Source organism: Schistocerca cancellata, chromosome 2, assembly GCF_023864275.1.
Source record: "Schistocerca cancellata isolate TAMUIC-IGC-003103 chromosome 2, iqSchCanc2.1, whole genome shotgun sequence".
NCBI classification, from domain to species: Eukaryota; Metazoa; Arthropoda; class Insecta; order Orthoptera; family Acrididae; genus Schistocerca; species Schistocerca cancellata.
Window position 1 is genome coordinate 263251968 of NC_064627.1, and position 18968 is coordinate 263270935.

The 18968-nt window shown below is 40.2% G+C and overlaps 1 protein-coding gene across 1 annotated transcript in view; it reads left to right on the top strand.

Annotated features, from left to right (window-relative positions):
• LOC126153086 (uncharacterized) overlaps nucleotides 1-13651 on the top strand; it is an 87369-nt gene extending 73718 nt beyond the window's left edge. The window contains exons 8-9 of the mRNA XM_049916047.1: nucleotides 12186-12442; nucleotides 13616-13651. Coding sequence (XP_049772004.1) covers nucleotides 12186-12442; nucleotides 13616-13651 — 293 coding nt within the window. The remainder of the gene's footprint in view (nucleotides 1-12185; nucleotides 12443-13615) is intronic.
• The last annotated feature ends 5317 nt before the right edge of the window (nucleotides 13652-18968 follow it).

Genomic DNA, 18968 nt, shown 5'->3' on the forward strand with positions numbered 1-18968 from the left:
AGCACAGAGGACACCATCGATATAGATATTCGGCCAGCAGATATATCAGCAGTTTCCAAAGACAATGTGGAAGGCATCTCTAATCTTGCATTTGTTCCTGCACAATTAGAATGTGGTTGAGAGGTAGCTATTAATCTTGAGTGACATCCAAGCCATACCAGTGGCAACATGTGACCTGGGCTGTTTCATCCATCTAGGGCTGTATATATGACTACCAGAATCAGCTACAGACTGTCTCAAGTTGACATTGCTGTGATCTGGACTCTGCTTGTAGATTAACCTTTGAATTAAAAAGTGATTGCTGGACATGAGACTGCTTCACTTTTCCTTATGCACACTGCTTACAGGCAAACTATCTATCTTATGAATGAGTTCCGGCCCTGGACTATGCTCGGGATCACCACCATATGCTGCATGTCAATGTGCTGTGCAGTGTGGTGAGCATGCAATAAATACTAGTTGAAATAGAAAAAAAACTGATCTTACACAATAAATAGACAACAAATTGCAACTGCCCAGTATGAATTTGACAGTCACAAGAACAAAATTTTGTAAAATATTTGCCAAGCAATAACTGAAATGGTATGTATGAGGTGTCATCACCCCCCCCCCCCCTCCCCCCAAAAAAAGTCTAGTAAACATTGGCTCTAAAATACCTACCTTAAGAGCTATGAGCACTTGTTCATCTTTGATACTATGAAACAGATCTTTTCAAGTGCAAGGACTTTGCTTTCCACACTTTGGGAGGTGGTAGTATGAATCAAGCAAACAAAAAGTGTCCATCGAACATGGGATCTAAAACACATAGTTTAAGAGCTATGAGCACTTGTTCATCTTCATTAGTGTGAAACACATCTCTTCTACTGAACAAGTGCTCATAGATCTTAAGGTATGTATTTTAGAGCCCATGTTTACTAGACTTTTTTCTTGTTTTTATCCATACTGTGTCCTCCAAAACTATGGAAAGCAAAGAGCTTTAAGTAGAAGAGATGTATTTCACATTACTGAAGATGAACAAGTGCTCATAACTCTTAAGGCATGCATTTTACAGCTCACATTTACTAAGCATTTTTCTTGTTTTGGTGTAAGGAATCTGTCCCTAAAGCTTTTTTTGTGCACACTGTCCACAGTACAGAAACTTGCAAAAGACTATCACAAAAATATATGCCTGTGTTATTCTGAATATGATGCAAAGTTCCTCGTGGGAAATTTGGGTTAGAGTCCTGTTTGGCACAAAGTTTCATTGTCAGCATTCCATTCTACAGCTGATGGTTGTCCATATTCACAACTGTGAATACATTTAATGTATCACGAAAATGTTTACCCTTCTGATATGAAGAATAGAAAATTTTGTTACCTTAATAAATTAATTGAAATTCCAGTTTGGAATCTAAAATACAGATGTACTCATAGATGGGCAAATACTCACCAGCATTTGAGTGATTGGTTGCACATAAATGTAAGAAAAATTTACCGTCAATAAAACTGCTCTAGCTTTTAAGTTAACTCCCACTCTTGTCATAATGAAAGTAAACAATTTAATATAATGGAGAGGGAAAGAGTGATAGAAAAGAATGTTAAATATTTAGGTTTTTTGGTTGGTCAGTATGAACTGATATTCAAAAACAAATGAATTTGAATAATACGTCACAGACAGCTTCACACACATCAGGCAGAGTCACTATCTACAAGCAGTGAAGAAGAATGTAATTAAATGTAAAACACTGAGTTGTCATTAGGATCAAAGGCATGCAGCAGACAAGATACAGAAAGATATCAAAGACATAAAGAAGTACATGCCTCCAGTACATCTACATTGTGCCTGAACTTTCTCATTTGTTATTCTGCCAAAAAAATACTGCTACCCCTCATTACACCATTAACAGGCCTCGCTGATGAGCAAATTGTCCTGTGGTTGTCTGGCTCTCTTCATTCATCATGGACTGTCTATTAGGGTCACCAGTCTTGCTTTATCAAAACTAGACATACCTGTTATAGAGAGCTAAATGCAATCCTTATTTTTTTTAAATAGGCTTATTTTCTGTCTGCTGATCACTGTTTTTATTTCTAAGTGAGTGGTTTTGGGTAATGTCACCCACCTTCAGATCTGCTAAAAAGCAAAAAATTACAACTGGTTCTAATCCTATGTTTACAAAGCCTAAATTATTTACCAACCTAATTACAACACAAAAGTTGTATAATAAAGCATGTGTCAAAGTTACAGAGTAACTTGTTCTAACGGCACTATTAGTTCACCATCATATACTAAAATCATACTTGTGTGCTGTTGCTTTATATTAAGATTTTAAAAGAAATTTTATTGGTGCAAACACCTGCAGCATTAAACATGGGATTAAAACCAACTTTAATTTATTCTGTTGTTTAACCGATCCAAAGATGGGTGACATTTTTCCAGAATGAGATTTTCACTCTGCAGCGGAGTGTGCGCTGACATAAAAATTCCTGGCAGATTAAAACTGTGTGCCGGACCGAGACTCGAACTCGGGACCTTTGCCTTTTGTGGGCAAGTGCTCTACCAACTGAGCTAACAAAGCACGACTCATGCCCCGTCCTCACAGCTTTACTTCTGCCAGTACCTCGTCTCCTACCTTCCAAACTTTACAGAAGCTCTCCTGTGAACCTTGCAGAACTAGCACTCCTGAAAGAAAGGATATAGCGGAGACATGGCTTAGCCACAGCCTGAGGGTTGTTTCCAGAATGAGATTTTCACTCTGCAGTGGAGTGTGGACTGATATGAAACTTCCTGGCAGATTAAAACTGTGTGCCGGACCGAGACTCAAACTCGGGACCATTGCCTTTCGCAGGCAAGTGCTCTACCAACTGAGCTACCCAAGCACAACTCACACCCCATCCTCTCAGCTTTACTTCTGCCAGTACCTCGTCTCCTACCTTCCAAACTTTACAGAAGCTCTCCTGCGAACCTTTCTGAACTAGCAGTCTTGAAAGAAAGGATATAGCAGAGACATGGCTTAGCCACAGCCTCGGGGATGTTTCCAAAATGAGATTTTCACCCTGCAGTGGAGTGTGTGCTGATATGAAACTTCCTGGCAGATTAAAACTGTGTGCCGGACCGAGACTCAAACTCAGGACCTTTGCCTTTCGCGGCCAAGTGCTCTACCAACAGACTTGCCCACGAAAGGCAAAGGTACCGAGTTCGAGTCTCGGTCCGGCACACAGTTTTAATCTGCCAGGAAGTTTAGTTTCATATCAGTGCACACTCCGCTGCAGAGTGAAAATCTCATTCTGGAAACATCCCTGAGGCTGTGGCTAAGCCATGTCTCCGCAATATCCTTTCTTTCAGGAGTGCTAGTTCTGCAAGCTTCGCAGGAGAGCTTCTGTAGAGTTTGGAAGGTAGGAGATGAGGTACTGGCAGAAGTAAAGCTGTGAGGACAGGGCATGAGTCGTGCTTGGGTAGCTTAGGTGGTAGAGCACTCGCCCACAAAAGGCAAAGGTCCCGAGTTCGAGTCTCGGTCTAGCACACAGTTTTAATCTGCCAGGAAGTTTCATGGGTGACATTGTCTGATACCAGTCATTTTAAAATAAAAAAAAACTCCAATGGGCTTATTTTACTTTTAAATACCTTTCAGACACAGGTTGTCGCCCAACTGGGCTTTCTTGGGATTTCTGTATACTTCAGTCTCAAAGAACTGCAACTTGTTCACTGGATCAGAGAAATGGAGGTAGATTATCAACTGGACAAGCACAGTGAAATGATACTTCACTGTTCCGTGAGTGTACTAAGCCCAGAAGATGTGTTACATTCCAAACAATCTGTCACCCTGATCTATGTTGGATAGTTTTTACTTAACTTACTTTCATGTATAGTCACTTTTCTTTAATTTTTTTGATCCAGTGGACCTGCTATGTGGTGCCACTGAGTGACTTCTTTCCTGTCCGCAGAAGGTCAAGGAGTCGAAGATGGCTTCTGTGTATTCAAATAATGACATAAATGTCTATCAATAACACTTCTGTATTTTGTTGCTCCATTATGTTGGATGAACAGATCTCTTGCTAATCAGTATATCAGGATAACATATCTGAACAGACTCCTAGGTCAGAACAGAACAGAAAGGAATTGACATTTTTCTTGAGCTTCCTTCAATTGTTTTTGCTGGATGTTGTCACTGATGGCAGTGCCTCGTGTTCTCTGCCTTTCAAACATTACAGAACATGATCTAATGGAATCCTTTTCCCAATAAAGGAAGTTTATGATACTATTCAAATTACAGCAAGATTTGAGCTTGTTTCCATTGTCAAATTATGTAAACTGTTTCTACAGATACTTTCGAACATATTGAGATCTTGAACACTGTATTGAGCTCTTGAACACAAAATTTTCCGTAAGTATAAATTTTATTTTCTTATCAATAGTTTCAACAACACAAAGCATCACACTGAAAATTAGTTTTCATGAAGTCATCAGAAAATCTTGTTCAAAACAAACTACAATATTTACTGTTACTTTTCAACATTCATTCCTAGTATCAGTCAAAACATATGTCGCAAATCATGTTTTGCAAATCGAAAGCAAAATGGATATTACATTTTAAAAAGAAATATGAAAACTCAATAATTACAAATGTTCAAACTTTTATCATTAACTATATGTCTTAAAAATCTTTAACTAAATAAACAATGTGAAGAAACAGTCACTAAATTAAATCTGAAACATATTATCAAACAGGAAACTATTGCGACCATCAGAATTTTCTAGAAAGATCGAGAAATTCTGTCACTCTATATAATCCCTCAGATTATTCCAATTGTGATGATGATGATGATGATGATGTTTGGTTTGTGGGGCACTCAACTGTGATTCCTCAGCATCCATACAAAGTCCCAAAGTTTACACAGTCCAATTTTTTTACACAGTCCAATCGAGCAACTGTCACAAATGATGATGACGATGAAATGATGAGGGCAACACAAACACCCAGAGAAAATCCCCAACCTGGCCGGGAATCAAACCCGGGACCCTGTGATCCAGAGGCAGCAACACTAGCCACTAGACCAGAGAGATCAATAAATATCTTGGTTCAATAGAAAAATGCAGACTCCAAGCAGACATATTGAATAACTTTTTCAGTTTCTTTTTTCATTTTATTATCTTCCTGTAAATCATTTACATGATGTAGGAACTGTCACAAGTGTAATTAACATACAAAGTACATGTAATACAAACATAATAAAAGAATATTGCTTAAATAGCTACTTTCAACGCATTTTTGAGAGTGCAACATTTGTCATGAACATGTACATAAATGTTAAGATAATAATTTTTTACACATTCAAAATACTCATCTATGTTAAAGAAACTTTTGCTTAAAAGGTAATTTTTAAGCTCAGTCTTAAATTTTACTCCATCTGTTATTTCCTTCATGTACACTGGAAGAGCACTGAAAAGTTTCATTCCAAAATAACTTACATGCTTTGGGGCTTGTGTTATCCTTACTCCTTCTACATGTAAATTTTTACAATTGCGAGTATTATAATTGTGGCAGTCCTCATCGGTATGTAAACTGTTCAGGTGTTCTCTTGTACATAGAATGATTTGAAATATATACAGTGATGGTATTGTGAGTATTTGTAATTGTTTGAAGAGGGGCTACAGTGAGTTTTTAGACCTATTACCGAGTATTGCACCATACTTCAACTGGACACTAAGCCAATAAAAAGATATGTCAGTCTCATTTACCTTGTTGTGATGCTCTTAGTTTGGACTTATAATTAATACATGGTATTACACCAGTGTGTGGTTTGTTTCCTGTACCAACAAAATACAGGGTGATTCCAAAAGAATACCACAACTTTATGAATTTAAAACTCTGCAACGACAAAAGGCAGAGCTAAGCACTATCTGTCGGCGAATTAAGGGAGCTATAAAGTTTCATTTAGTTGTACATTTGTTCGCTTGAGGCGCTGTTGACTAGGCGTCAGTGTCAGTTGATGCTAAGATGGCGACCGCTCAACAGAAAGCTTTTTGTGTTATTGAGTACGGCAGAAGTGAATTGACGACAGTTGTTCAGTGTGCATTTCGAACGAAGTATGGTGTTAAACCTCCTGATAGGTGGTGTATTAAACGTTGGTATAAACAGTTTACAGAGAATGGGTATTTGTGCAAAGGGAAAAGTTCTGGACGGCCGACTACAGTATCTGGAGATGTTAGAAACTGTTACGCCTGATATGCTACAGACAGTGTGGAACGAGTTGGAGTACCGGGTTGATATTGCTCGAGTGTCTGGAGGGGGCCATATTGAACATCTCTGAACTTGTTTTTGAGTGAAAAAAAACCTTTTTAAATACTCTTTGTAATGATGTATAACAGAAGGTTATATTATGTTTCTTTCATTAAATACACATTTTTAAAGTTGTGGTATTATTTTTGAATTATAAATTAACAAAGGTAAATAGCATCATCAAACGGTGAACATTGTCAGAGATAAACAATGTTGTAGCTGGAGTCTATCAGTTTTCAAAACATCCACTTATTTTGTTGACCATACAAATGAATGGGCTATTTTGCTGAGAAGAACCATGGAATAAACATACTGAAAACCACAGAGTTTGCATTTTGAAACTACAAAGGAGCCATAGGTAAACACAGATTACGAATGGACGAAAATAAATGAAAATAAGTCCAGTGATGACTGCACCAGGCTATGGAAGGAAAGTACTCTATAATTTTAAAAACTGTCATATTGTAGGGGAAAGTGCTAACCAATATAGTTAAGTGAAACTGGTGAAGCAAAAAAACACGCTGTAGCAGAGGGTGGAGTGTGGCACATGCAAGCCAAAATGTTTTCAGAAGTGGTACTGATGAACAAGTGGATTATAAACCTGACCAGTGGGATATTTTACAAATAATTTTAGAAAAATCAACATAAATGTAAGTTAATATGAAGAAAAACATTGATCAATCATCGAACATGCAAACTGGCATGAAAGCAAATTATGACAGCAAAACCCACAATTAGAAGCTGCAGAATCTAGAGTGGGGGGAATGAAATGGTTCATAAAAACAGAACTACTCAACCAAATCTTAGAACTCAATAACAGGTGGAAGCAAGTATACAGAAAACAGATAAAAGAGTAGAAAATGTTGAAAACAAGGTTGCAGTTTTAGAAAAAAAATTGGTTAATGATATTTCAAATTATAACAAAGCCATCAAGTAACTATAGATTGGTCAGAAAACTGTAATAGATAAGATTACTAATTTAAGTATGGAAAGAATGGGACAAATATCAATTTTATATCACAAGATTAATTATGTGAAAAAGATTGTAGGTATGGTAATAATGTACAAGTCTTAGATCAAAAAGTAGAAGAAATACTGGAAAAATGAGTTACTAAAAATATGAAGTTAACAGTAGTGTTATGTGGTCTAACTTAAAAGTTGAAAGCTTCCCCAATGACCATATTTGCACCCTGTTGACTTTGTACATGATTGTAAAGGCAGTTTTGTGTCTAGTACGATAGACAATTTAAAACTAAAGTTTGTCAAAAAATCCTGAGGGAGAAGCTTTGTAATGGGCAAACCTTACATTTGGTCAGTGGACTTAATTCCAGGACTTTGAAAAAAGTTTTTAGCTAAATTCCGGTCAGAATCAGAAGATGCCGGTATTAAAAGTGAATTTTTAAATTGTCTTATTTAAAAATAAAGGAATGGTTCTATGAAAGATTTCTGTAGAATGAAATTAGGTCATTTAGACAGTTTTTGATGAGATGACAGAAACTGATGCTCTTAAGTGGAGATTACCTCAAAAGTTACAGTGGTAGTTAATCCACGGGCCAGATGATTCTCTTAACTTATTTTTAAAATATGTTGAATTATTGGACAGGGTTGTAGATAGAAATGTAGGCCATAACTATAACCAAGAATGCAATGATCTGGGGCAGGGGGTTCAAAAGCAGAATAACGTTGGAAGAGACTATAATGTGAATACAAGACAGAGACAGTGGGAAAGAAATGAAGACTGCTGTATTCTTGTGTGTCTGAGTGTGAGTGTGCCGAGTGTAGTGTCGATGGGCGTGTGTACTTAAATCAGCTGACAACGGTGTCAGCGCGGACTGATCGCTATAGGCCGCCCATAGGAAGTGTACACACATCATGGTGTCTGTCCTGCCGCACGCCATATACTGGCAACTTGCGCCATGACCAAATTGAAGCGTGGAGCAATGTTGCAGTAGTGTCACAAGATGTGCCCACTAGGACAACAGATGGCTTGCACGAAGAAGCGGAAGTTGTAGTGATAAATATGCAGTCCCAGCACTGAGCAGACCAAAGCTGGCCCAAGCAGCTGGGACCGCCACAATGCCAGCATCAGCGTCCTCTGTTTCCATCTTGTTCTTTCTGTTTTGAGAAGCATGAATGTTCGGTGTGCTCTAAGCACTGAGCTACTGGCAATGCTTGCCGGAAGAAAGGCCACATCACCTCCATGTGTCATCTGCCACAGTACTCTCAGGAAATCTGTGACTCCAATGCTTGTTACTTTTCCCAGGTTGTTTATTGAGTTAAGTATTTTTTGCTACGTGCTCCGGCTACATGTCGACACAGGTATTGCAGTGATATTATTGAATTCTCAAACCTATGTTAATTTTGGCTCACTGCCATTGACACTGATCATACAGTTGTTTATTGAGTTAAGTATTTTTTGCTATGTGCTCCAGCTACATGTCGACACAGGCATTGCAGTGATGTTATTGAATACTCAAACCTATGTTAATTTTGGCTCACTGTCGTTGACACTGATCATACAGAAGTTATAACAAACCAGACACTGCACTATTGGGACAATTTACGGCATCTCTCTTTCATAGGTCAGTGGTTTGTTCCATTAGATTTTTGGTAGTTGCTGATGCCAGTGTTGGATTTTATATCACTGATGCAGTTCGCCTTGTGTCCGATCAGGTACCGTTTCTCAATTGGAACTACTGTGTGAGAAGTTTTCAGAGTTGTTTTCGGAAGGCATAGGGTGTGCTACGAATTTTTCTGTTCATATTTCTTTGAAATCCATGGTTTGGGCTTGTTTTCAGTCTCTACAGGTGGTGAATCCTGTTATGGCTAGTAAATGGTCGTCACCACTGGTTGTAGTTCGGAAGCCATCGGGGAACTTCACTTCTGTAGCAACTTCAGTACAGCTGTCAACGAGCAGTCAATCAGTGCCAGGAGGAGCTATTGGCGAAAATATTGGGTGTTCAGTACTTTTCTAAAGTTGTTTTGCCTGAAGCATATCTGCCAGTTTCTGTGCACGAAGAGTCTTGGCAAGTTCTGGTTCTGAATAGTCCTTTTGGTCTCTATTTCAATGATTCTTAGACTGACTGATTGTGCATGTTCCAGGTTCCATTAATTATCTGGATGATATTGTTGGCATGGGCTCCTCCATGGCGGATCACTTGAAGAATTTGTGCACTATGGTTTCTGTCTTACAGTCTGCAGGTTTAATGTAACCTCATGAAATCTCAGTTTTTTCAACATTCTATTGTTCATTTGGGCCCGAGGTCTCGTGTAATGGGGTTTGCCCTTTGGCAGACCACATCTCTGCTGTTATGTCAATGTGTTGCTCCTTGTCCACGAAGAAGCTTCAGCCTTCTTACAGAAAATAGTACAGTACCACAGATTCCTGCTGGGGGCAACCACATTGGCCCACCTGCTGCATCCCTTGTTACACAAGAATGTACCTATTTGCTGGATTCTGGACTGCAAACGTTCTTTTCAAATGCTGAAATCCAAACTACTCTCAGTTCCTTGTTTAGCTACATCCTCTCCATGTTATTTCATATGGCTTCAAGTTTCACCTTATTACTGACCATAAACCCTTGGTTTTCTTGTTTAACCCAACAGTTCCTTGCCTGACAAGGCAGCACACCGCCCACAACACTGGATTCTGTTCTTGTCTCACTATAGTTACGAAATCCATTTTTGACCTACATCTAAACATACCATTGCAGACACACTGTCCTGCCTTCCCATGGGTCCTGATCCTGACTTTGATCATGAAGAATTGCTTTGCCTTCATCTCGATGCTGAAACGCAGGCCGCAGTCCTGAGTTCGTGAATTATGATCTCGCTCATAGCAGCTGCCATTGCCCCTGGCCTGGTTCTCTGCCAGGTGGTTTGGTTTGTTCCACAGGGCTGGCCAGATAAACAGTTGGCTTGGGATTCTGACCCCCTGGACAACTATTTTTCATTACAGTATCGCCTCTCTGATTTTGACAGTGTTTTGCTGTTGTCCACAGAAGACCACTCACCCAGAGTAGTCTTTCCCACAGTGCTATGGCCCAAGGTTCTATGCCTTCTCCACCAGGGTCATTGGGGAGTTTCATGCAGTAAACTGTTCGCTATGAGACATGTTTTTTGACCAGGGATTGAAGGGGAAATTGTCCGTTTTGTTGCAGCTTTTGAGCAGTATGCCTGACAACAGGCAGCTCTTAAGTTATCTCTGCCCCCTTGGCCCATTCTAAGCCAGCAATGGGAATGCATTGATGTACATTTTGCGGATCCCTTCTTGAATTTCTATTGTCTCTTGGTCGTAGTTGCATTTTCCCAGTTTCCTTACATTCTCCGGTGTATGTTAATGTTGGCTGAGGTCACAATTCACCGCTTTTGTGTGTGTTTTCTATTGAGAGCCGTCTTGTACCTTAGTTTCTTCTCCACCAGATGACGCCTGTCTCTGTTTTCAGAGCATCTATTGCTTCATGCTATGGAGGAGCACTGTCCGGCTGAGTTGTTTCATGGCCAGCAGCCAAGCATACTCCTCCACCTTCTGCAGGTTGCACCGCACCTGCCACAGTTGGTTTTGTTGAGCCTCTTTGCACCAGGATCATCAGCGTGGACACGAGGGTTCGGTCACTGGCCCAAGTGGATACCGGCCACTACCAGAGATGCCATCTTTGTGATGTCTGTACGGCCAACAAGCTCGTGACACACCAATTCGATCAGTTGTGCCCTCACTCACCAGTGAAAGTTACCAATTTGCAGATGCAGCCCCTGTTGCCACAGTCCACTCTGCCACAAGTCTCTCTTCACCTGCTGTGGAGGTGCCCCCATTCCTTTGACTGCCTCCTCCACGGGAAGCACCCTGGGGTTTCAGCTTTCCAGTGCCAGTCCATCTCTGGCCTCGGGTCCTTTGCCATAGCCTGCTGCTACGGTCAGGTCGCGTCCACCTGTCCGCTTGCCACCATCACCTCAGCCATCATCTCCTATGCACTGGTACCTGACAGCTGATGACTATGCAGAGATGGCAATGGCACCCTCCTCCCTAGTGTTGTTGTCGGGTGCCACACAGGGACACCACCCTCAGGGCCACATCTCCACACATTCTGGCCCTCTGCTCCTGTGCCCACCTGGCACATTGTCCCACCCTCGCTTTTGGCACCGGCTGCTGCCGCTCTGGAACCAATGGTTGTCACCAGTATCTCCTCCTCTGCCTGGGCATCTGAGTTTGTGTGCACTGAGTGTAGTGTTGCTGTGCTTGTGTACTTAAATGAACCACCAACTGTATCAGCGCGGGCTGGTCACTAGAGGCCGCCTGTAGGAAGTGTACACATGAAGCAGTCTCTACTACGCTATCTATCATTAACTCACACCTATATGCGTGCAGAGTAGAGCTGACTCACACTCCCTGTGTTCTTTTGGTTACTACCACTCACATCAGTTGTTCTGTGTATTACTTATGTTGCACCTTCTGTATGATTCTTTTGTCTCGTTACAGATGGAGTTACGAGGGGCTTATTTCTGTTATTGTTCAGAGGTTTATCAATAAAGGCATATTTGTGTTCCTTAGATCGGTTTCATGTATTACTTGGTTACTTCATTGACAACCGGAATAGAAGATGGGATGGGGGAAATGGAACACATTCAAACTGGGGGCAAGACAATAGTGGGAATGGACAGGAAAACTCCATGTCACCTCAGGGAGGGTCTGCAGTTTTGAAGCAAGTGGACCAAAGTACTATGAGACCTCCAATTTTAATTAGACTAGGAGGGGGAAATTCAATAACAATACCTGAGAATGGAAGAGACTATCACCCTATCAAGTGAGCATGTTAGAGTTTCAGAAAAAAATTTAAGACACAATGAGCACTAGCAATTCTTTGGAAAATGAAAATGATAAAAAGAAAGAGATCCAGAGCTAGATATTGGGGCTTTACCTGAATTTTATAGTAGGACAGAAAGTGAAGAAGAATGATAATGAACGTAATGATTCTGATCTATGGAGCTTATCTGCAGTACAAGCAGATGACTGTATGAGTGATGATATTGGGCAGCAACAACCTATTGATGCAATGCCAGGAGGGCAATCAGTTGTAATTAGGGATACTAATGAAGATGAAGGTAATTATGTAGATAATAGTGAAGAAAGTGATTTTGAAAGATATGAGAAGGAAGAGAGAGTTTATATTGATATAAATGTAGATGAGGTAATGTAGCTAAATAACAGTGAGAATTTAGTTAAGGAAATAGTAGGGAATGAAGTTATTAGGGAAAGGCATGAGAGGAATAGGCAGGGCTGTATTTAGGGTGTGTGCTGCATCTGTGCAGTAATTTATTTTCCACCCCCCATTCCTAAACTTCAGCACTGCTATTCGTTTATGGATTACAGTAAAATTGTGTAGTCATTAACTTCAGTTCTAAACTTTTCTAAAATATTTAAGTAATATATAACACAAATCACAAGTGCATCTTAAATATTCAAAAGTAATAAAATAACTACTACAGTTCAGTGCCCCCTTTTACAGAGAAGTTACCACAGAAACATCAAAATTGGACACAATATATGATAAAAATATAAAGAAAATTATTACAGTTTAATAACCTATGCCAAAATCATTTCACTGAAATGTGAAATTTAGTCAGTCCCAAATACAATATACAATACCAATAAACTAAACTTTTCCAAAATATAGCAAATTTAGAGAAACAATTTCTTTCTCACTTTTATTTTTGCGAATTCATTTATCATGTCTGCAAAGTCCAATCTGACTGTCGTACCTGATTCTATATCTAGTACTCCAAGACTGACCAGTTGTTCCTGATTTTCTGTTGTACACAAGTAGTTCTTAATCTGGGTTAAAATGAAAAGAGCCTTTCAGCTGAATACTTTGTTGCTCAAGTACAGTTGTAAATCTTAAGTGCTGCATATACATTTGGACAGACATTACCTTTCTTTCTTTTTTTTTTTTCACTAACATTCTGCAAAGAAATGGAATAGAGGACAACTTGTCACCATCTTCTTCCTTCATAGACAGCAGATATCTTCTAATATGTATATGTGCTTCACCAGTGTTGTGCTCTATATCAAAATGATAGCTGGCTATACGTTTCTCTGCGACATCATAAAGTTGAACACCTTCTTGTTTGGTGGTATTCGAAGAAATGAAAATCTTAACTTATATTCTCTACAGACATTAACTCTCCTTGTAGGTCATACTGAAGAGTCTGTATAATCTCAGCATACGTTTTCATTCTTCTCTAGATCCCTACACAATCTTTTCCTCTTTCTGCTTCAGGACATTTGTGTTCATCTTCTAGGTCTGATGATTCGTCAAAGAATCTCTTGTGTTTAATGTGACATTTTCTTTTATGATTCTCAGGAGCTGAAAGGTGTGGAACTGATTCTGAATTCATGATCTCCTTAAGATTCTTTTCAGTTGAATCCTTTTGAATTGGAAAAGATGTTCCAAAGATCAGCCAAAAAAATTGCAAGAGAGTCATACATTTCAGCAGAAGAAGAAATGTCTACATCTTCAGCTTGTAGCTTTTTCATTGGTTTTCGAGACTATTGCACATTGATGTCATGAAAGTTATCTCAATACTACTTAACATTCTAAGAAAACCTTCCAGTTCAAATCTAACTCTACCTCTCTCATTTTCTGAAATAGGTCTTAAAGCAGAAAACATAGCTTTCCAGTCTGCAATGAAACTCTTACAAGCATCCTCAGGTGCACACTTCTTCTCTTAATGATGAGTTACCCCAAAATATGATGCCATATGGAAGCAGTGAATGAAAATAGGCATAGTAGGCTAATTTACTGGTATGTTTGTCACCAAAATTTGCAATGACCCTAATAGTACAAGTAGCTGAACCTAGCCATTTCAACAGATCATCTATATGTTTATTCCAATTGAATTTCTCATCAATACACACACCCAGAAATTTTGAATATTCTGCCTTAATTAGCAAATGACTTCTGTTCATAGTCTATATTTATCAAGGGTGTTATGCCATTTACTGTACAGAATTGTATATACTGTTTATCTTAAAATTTTTTGTGACAGTCCATTGTCATATGACTGACCTCTACAGTTGACAAATTTCAGAACATGTAGTTCCAAAAAATTCAAAACTGTTTCAGAATCCTTCTCTCCATTGTGACCTGCACTTTTTATAAACACAAGAGTCTTTCACCCGAGTGTCCATAATCATTTATGTACCTAATTATTATACTTAACTGGTCGTTATGGGATATAGCTAGTGTAGAATCTACTAACACTGAAAAATATTTAGAAGAAAAAATTTCATTTAATATTTTTTGGGTTACTGACCTCCCCATAAGATATATCAAATCTTCATAAGTTTTGGTGACAAGTATGAAATAAATCTTTTTGCAGGGCTACCAAACCTTGCTATTTGGTCAGCCAAAAACAAATCATACTCCGCAGTTAATTACAGACAAATCACAAAATTTCAATTTTTCACAGAGCTAAATGCCTCCTCGTCGCCACGAAACACTAGATCCCTAGAAGCTAGAACCTTAACTGTAGAACCAATGCCTTTTAGCACATTTCTTTATTATGTAACTTCATGTTCATGCTGGGTGAGCAACTGTCTGTCAGTTCTATTCATCTTGTTTGCTCTGTTTTTCAATGTTAAAAAGCAGTCTCTGTGAGAGGTAGAATTTTCATGTTGAGCGATCCAATCACTGAAACCAGATGTTGCAAATTGAGAGCACCACCGAATAATTTGCAACATGTGCAGAACAACTATTCATGCCTAGGAAAATATACAAGATATTCACATTAATAATTTCCCATTTCACCAAAACCCCCTGAAACAATTTTTTGCTGCAAAATCGCCGAGGTACGTCGGCGCATCGCCGTCAGGACATAGAAAAATAAACATTTTTGTTTTGATCAATACCATTTTTGACCAAATAATCCAATTCTGCTTCAAAATGGTTCAAACGGCTCTGAGCACTATAGGACTTAACTTCTGAGGTCATCAGTCCCCTAGAACTTAGAACTACTTAAATCTAACTAACCTAAAGACATCACACACATCCATGCCCAAGGCAGGATTCGAACCTAGCTGTCGCGCAGTTCCAGACTGTAGCGCCTAGAACCATTTGGCCATCCCGGCCGGCCCAATTCTGGTCATTGTTTTCCCAGTAAGATGGGGTATCACCGGGAACACGAAAATCCTCTGCTTTAGAGATTCTTGAAAACCTTTCGAAACTCTGAAATTTAGAACTTCTGCATTCTGTTTGCCATTTAGAACTGTAATTTCATCTACACTTACAGGGCTACACTGTTCATTGTTACCGTTTTGAACCGCAACTTCGCCTTATGGTTCACTTTCATTTTTACCAATAAAATGTGAGTCCAGTCCTGTAAAAGTGTACTATCCCTATGTATTTTTTCTTCAGCTTTCTTTCAATATGCAGCACCAATACATCCTACTGTCTGGCCATGATAAGTTGACGACTGGCCCGGTGTCTGTTGGAACGGCCTTGGCTCCATTATGGCTGCTGAGGGGTGAGGAGCGGTGAGGTGTAGGCAGCGTCGGTAGTTCGCGGTACTGCTGGCAATATTACTCGCGTTTTGTACTTAACACAAGTCGGTGGCGGCACTCGCAGAAATAATTCCACCTGAGATGGATCGTAAATCACTTAATATGTTGACATATTCATGCACGAGAGTTTTACAGACAACTTTTTATTTATTGATTTCAATCCCCCCCCCCCCCCCCCCCCCCCCCCCCCCCCCCCCCCGCGAGGGGCAGGCGGGCTGGCAGCAGCATAATAGGCCCCTTGATGGCCTACAGAAAAGTTGAAAAACATAATGAGAATATAAACAAACAATAAAAACATGTGATAAAACAGTGACTTTGTAAAAAACTGTAAAATGGCGGAAAGTTGTGGAATTTAAAGTAGGTATAAAAATACAGCATTGATGATGCAGATGAAGACACATGGTAAGTAGACAGGCACAATTACAAAAGAAAAACATGGTGACCATCTGGTTTCTGTTCGCATGAGATAAAAAACACAACTAGGGACAGCATGGTGGCTGTTCGCAACACTGACAGGGGATGCACAACACTGAACATTCAGTGTAAACAGCACTATAGAGGCGACACGGCGGCAGATGGGGGTGAGGGGGAGGATCTGGACTGATAGGGGGGGGGGGGGGAAGAGGGAGAAGAGGAAAAGGGGGGAGGAGCGGGGGGAGAGGACATAGAAAAAAAGGGGGGCAGGCCAGACGCAGAAAGGATTGGGGAAGGCAGTGGAGGGGAAAGCAAAAGGACTTGAGGGAGAGAAGGGAGTCAGAGAGAGGGTAGGTAGGGAAAAACAGGATGGAAGGTGGGGGGAGCCCAGAAAAAGGACAGAGGGAGGGAGGAGGAAGTGAGGTTCAGAGTTGATAGGAGGGATAAATAGAGGGAGAGAGGGCATCATTCGGGAGGGGGGAGTTGACGGAAGCCACGTTCAGAAAGGAGACGAAGGGTATAGAGCTGGAGGGTACGGGGGACTCAACGGTGAAGGTGCGGCAGAGGGTAGGGTTGGAGAGGAGAGGAGCAACCAGGTGATGAGGGGGATGAAGTTGGTGGGAGGTGTACAGGATGCGGATATGTTCGAGAACAAGGAGCGGATGGGGGGAAGGAATCAGGTCATAGAGGATCCGCGTGGGTACTGACAACTAATGCATTATTTATTAATCGAATGTAATGAAAAATTTTTTGTAGATGAATGTGAAATTTACGAAACTTTGAATCGTTGGTCAAAAAGTGGAATCTGTCTGCACATGGCGTTTATGAAACACATCCCAGCAGTAACGTTTACAAATTACGTGGTGTGACAAAAAGAATCAGCTGACTAAAAAAAATCATAACTATTATGTTATCTGAGATATGTGCATGCTGTTGGAAAGAGCAAACTCTTGAGTTTTACATGGTTCCCACTATGTAGCAGCAGTGTGTGCCCACTTCATTTCTAGCAGAGAGAAAAGGTGTATGGTCAATTTTTCTTTGCTGAGAACACTGTTACAGGAGGAACATATCTCGATATGCTTGACAACTTTCTTTTCCCACAGTCGGAGATTGATTCGAATGACTTCATTTACTAACAGGATGGGGCACTACCACACTGGCATCTGGAAGTGTGGGAATTTTTAAATCAAAGGATTACTAAACGATGGATCGGGCCCCCCTTCCCCCCCCCCCCCCCCGGCCCACCCCTGTAGCTTCCTCCCCTCATTTTTCCTCCTGTACAGCCTCTAGTCCCTCAGCAGGTCCCTACCAGCGGTTTTTTATACTTCATGAGTGCTCCGTCATTTGTGGTTTTTTAAGTGTTGTGATCTGTGTGTTTTTATCCTGTGGCCGACACTTTGGTTTGCCAGCTGTGTTCTTTTAACTTTATGTCGTCTTTTTAACTGTCCCCCAGTGCATGTCCTCATCTTAGTGTATATTTTAACTCCAATCATCTCAATTTAATGTGTTTTTATATCACCCTTTTCATCCCTCATTTTTTATGTAATCAGCCTTCTGTATTTTTGTAAAGCCAACTGGCCGAAGAGTGGTGGACTGTGCTGCATCCAGCCCTCCCCTGCCCATATGGGGCAGGGGAATGAAATTACAATAAAGGGGGAAATAAAGGATTGGTCGCACTGGACCCAATGATTCAGCCTTACATTATTGGCCACCAGGGTCACTGGAACCGACTGCATGTGATTATTTCTTGTGGAGGTTTATAAAAGCTAAACAGTGCCCCCATTACCAACAAGAATGAATGAACTGAGACATTGCATAACAATAGATGCAGATGCTGTAACTCAAGACAAGCTTGCTAGCAGTATGGGAACAATCTGAATACCATATTAACCAAAACGGCCTTGCTGTTGTGGTACCGCAAACGGCTGAAAGCAAGGGGAAACTACAGAAGTAATTTATCCTGAGGGCTATGATTAAATGATGATGGCGTCCTCTTGGGTAAAATATTCCGGAGGTAAAATAGTCCCCCATGTAGATCTTTGGGCAGGGACTACTCAGGAGGACGTTGTTATCAGGAGAAAGAAAACTGGCATTCTATGGAGCAGAGCGTGGAATGTCAGATCCCTTAATTGGGCAGGTAGGTTAGAAAATTTAAAAAGGGAAATGGATAGGTTAAAGTTAGATATAGTGGGAATTAGTGAAGTTCGGTGGCAGCAGGAACAAGACTTTTGGTCAGGTGAATACAGGGTTATAAATACAAAATCAAATAGGGGTAATGCAGGAGTAGGTTTAATAATGAATAAAAAAATAGGAGTCCGGGTAAGCTACTACAAACAGCATAGTGAACGCATTATTGTGGCCAATATAGATACGAAGCCCACGCCTACTACAGTGGTACAAGTTTATATACCAACTAGCTCTGCAGATGATGAAGAAATCGATGAAATGTATGATGAGACAAAAGACATTATTCAGATAGTGAAGGGAGACGAAAATTAAATAGTCATGGGTGACTGGAATTCAACAGTAGGAAAAGGAAGAGAAGGAAACATAGTAGGTGAATATGGATTGGGGCTAAGAAATGAAAGAGGAAGCCGCCTGGTAGAATTTTGCGCAGAGCATAACTTAATCATAACTAACACTTGGTTCAAGAATCGTGAAAGAAGGATGTACACAGGGAAGAACCCTGGAGATACTAGAAGGTTTCAGATAGAATATATAATGGTAAGACAGAGATTTAG